At 51.8% G+C, this 2,794-nt stretch overlaps 1 protein-coding gene across 1 annotated transcript, besides 2 other annotated features; it reads right to left on the bottom strand.

Moving 5' to 3' along the window:
- Nucleotides 1–486: 486 nt before the first annotated feature.
- On the bottom strand, nucleotides 487–2,637 carry TraAM80_10086 (group II trans-sialidase superfamily; the record flags this gene model as incomplete). Its single annotated transcript, XM_029386734.1, has 1 exon — nucleotides 487–2,637. One exon carries the CDS (start codon nucleotides 2,635–2,637, stop codon nucleotides 487–489), a length of 2,151 nt encoding a protein of 716 aa, XP_029233413.1.
- Nucleotides 2,638–2,680: 43 nt separating this feature from the next.
- Nucleotides 2,681–2,702: a microsatellite.
- Nucleotides 2,703–2,770: 68 nt separating this feature from the next.
- Nucleotides 2,771–2,793: a microsatellite.
- Between the last annotated feature and the right edge of the window lies 1 nt (nucleotide 2,794).

The following is a 2,794-nucleotide window of genomic DNA, read 5'->3' as shown; positions in this document are numbered from 1 at the left end:
AGTGGTATACGTCCGCCCCCGCCACAAACGAAGACGTAAGAGAGAGCCCCGGTCCCTCCTGCGGCGACAGCAGTGCGGGGGCGCAGTGAAGCATCCCTCGCCGCCGGACAAACACGCAGACTCAACGCCCTCGTCAAGAACAAACCGACAAAACAACAATAAAAACACATCCGTAAAGTAGTAAACCAACAAAACACTGAACGAATAAATAAAAACGGCGAATGGCCCCCCGCCATTGCCAGAAATAAACAATATAACAAACAAAAAAGGGAGGAAGAAAATAAATGAAGACCCCGCCGTACTGGCGCCGAGGAGAGAGCCCAATTTGTGGGTCGAAGAATAAAAAAATGAAGGTCCTGCGTTACAAAAAAAAACGTAAAATAAAACAAAATTGGTGTCCACCTGAGACTTTATTTACTTTAAGAGCGCGTGGACAGACGGAGCTGCTCTCAGTAGAAACATCAACTCCCCTCCGCCGGGCTACACTCAGCACAGGGCCGCAAAGCCCCATAGCCCCACAAACAGCAAAAGTAGCAGCCGAGACACATCCGCACGCGTGGATCTGTCACCTGCACGTTGCTCGGACGCATTAAAGCTGCCACCTGCACGTTGCTCGGACCCATCGGAGCTGCCACCTGCACTTTTCCGAGATACATCAGACTGGCCAACTGCTTTGAGTTCATCTTCACTTAGTGGGCGGTTGTACAAAAAGACGTTCTTTACTGTCACACTGCTGTTTTCGCCGCCACCAAAGTAAAAGTGAGAGATATCATGCCTCCGTGACTTAAGGGGTTGTAGTTTGTTAGTATTCCCCACAAGCACGCCGTCCACGTACACGGAGCCCTTGTTGTCCTGCAGCATGAGCGCCACTTTGTACTCCTTCCCCGGCCTCCAAGTGTTGTTGTGTATTGTTCTCGTGATACCGTCGAAGACTGTACCCCACTCGTTCGCCGGCGTGTACGACAGCCCCACAAACTTCGTGTTTCCCTTGTCCTCCAGGCCCGCACCCAGCAGAGGAACGCTTTCGTTCGTAACCTTATGAATCGTCACCGTCGCCACAAGCGTGAACCCGTAATTCACAACGCTGTGCACGTAGTGATGCGTCCGCATGTTCACGGGCCACATGGCGTATGATTCCGACCCCGTGAACTTAAAGCCATTTTCGACCTTCGTTGCATTCCTCACAGTTGCATTCAAGCAACGGTACGCGTCGTTCCACGTTCCTTCACCCAATGTATGCCACAAAAATCCAACCAGACCGGCCGTGGGCACCGACAACTCGGAGAGGTAGGAGTCCAGTATTGCCCAAGTCTCCAAGACGGACGTGATCGTCTTCAGCTGTTCCGTTAGGCGAGCAAGAAACAGGCTGCTTGCCCTGAAAGCACCGCTCTTTTGTAAAAAGTACAACGTATTTTTCGAATAGAGCAGGGTGTTGCCAGACGTCGGTGTCGTGTAAGGGTCCATGGAAATGGGCCCGACGTGAAACGTGCGGTTGTTGTCAGCAACCCAAAGGTAGAGCGCGGTGGCTTGCAACGGGTCATCACGGAGAATCCCTTTCTGAGTGTACAGCATGACCTTCTTTCCAGCAATGGTCGCAGTGGTGAGGGACCCCACTCTCTCAGTTGTTTGCAAAGAGTTCGGAAAAACCCTGGGATGCACGCGTGTCAGTGTCCCGACAGCCTCCCTCCACGTTGCCCCCATGTCCCTCGACTCAAACACCATTAAAAGAAAATTGCATTGGGCAACCATGACAAGCTGCCCCTGCTCCCACTCAACGATGAGGGGGTCAGTGCACCGTAAAGGGAGCATCCCATGTGGAAGCACCCAACTTTTGCCGTCGTCCTTCGAATAAATGATCATGGACACAGCTTTGTTGTCTCCTATCTTCCTCGCCCTCACAGGAAACACAAGCGTGCCATCCTCCATCACAACGCCTGAGCCATCACCACCAACAAACTGGTCCAAGTCAAGTTGTTTAGCAGATGGTTCGATCTGTGGCAAAAGCGAGGTGGATTTGCCCCATTGGATGACTTTATCTTGCGTGGCCTCACCCACAAGCAAATCAAGACCTTGGGAGGATGCAATCCACTTCTTCGATGAAGGATCATACTTCTGATGATAGCCCCCCACAAATAGAAAGACCTTGTTGCCCTTCGCAATTGTCGTGGGTCGGGGCGCATATCTCACACGGTCGTTATGCTCCTCCTGCGTGGTCGTGTTAAAGATGTTGTACGCCTTCGATTTGTTTGCACGGACCTTAGCGACAAAAGACGACCAGCTCTCCGCAGAGTCAACATACCCCGCCACAACATCAGCGTAAGTAACCCAATATTTTTTCCGATGGGAGTGTTCAAAGAAGATGTTACCCTCGGCAAGTGCAACCAACACTCCGCCAGCACTGGCGAGGGAGGGGTGGGCAAAAGAATCCCTCGTTTGGCTTTGGCCTTGTGTTTCCACAATCGTTCGATTCGGCACAAAAAGATAGACATCCTTTGCCTGCTGCACTTCTTTTGGCGTACTTCTCTCTTTGGCATCCACAGCCGCACTGCCAAAGCATATCAGCAGCACGCAGAGGAGCTGCACCGAAAAAGAAAACAGATGGCGGCACATATTGAGCATGTGCCACTGCTCACTCATTCTCTCTCTCTGCCTGTGGTGGATACGCTCAGACTGCAACGATTGTGTGGTGTGCGTGTGTGTGTATTGCTGGTTATGTCTGCAGAGACCTCAAAGCGCACAGCGGCAGGTGGTGTTTGGTTTCTTTCCTTCCGTGTGTGTGTGTGTGTGTGTGTGA

This window comes from Trypanosoma rangeli (assembly GCF_003719475.1).
Source record: "Trypanosoma rangeli strain AM80 chromosome Unknown Tra_15.4_contig_00787, whole genome shotgun sequence".
Taxonomy (NCBI): domain Eukaryota; phylum Euglenozoa; class Kinetoplastea; order Trypanosomatida; family Trypanosomatidae; genus Trypanosoma; species Trypanosoma rangeli.
This window is presented reverse-complemented; position numbering and strand designations above follow the sequence as displayed.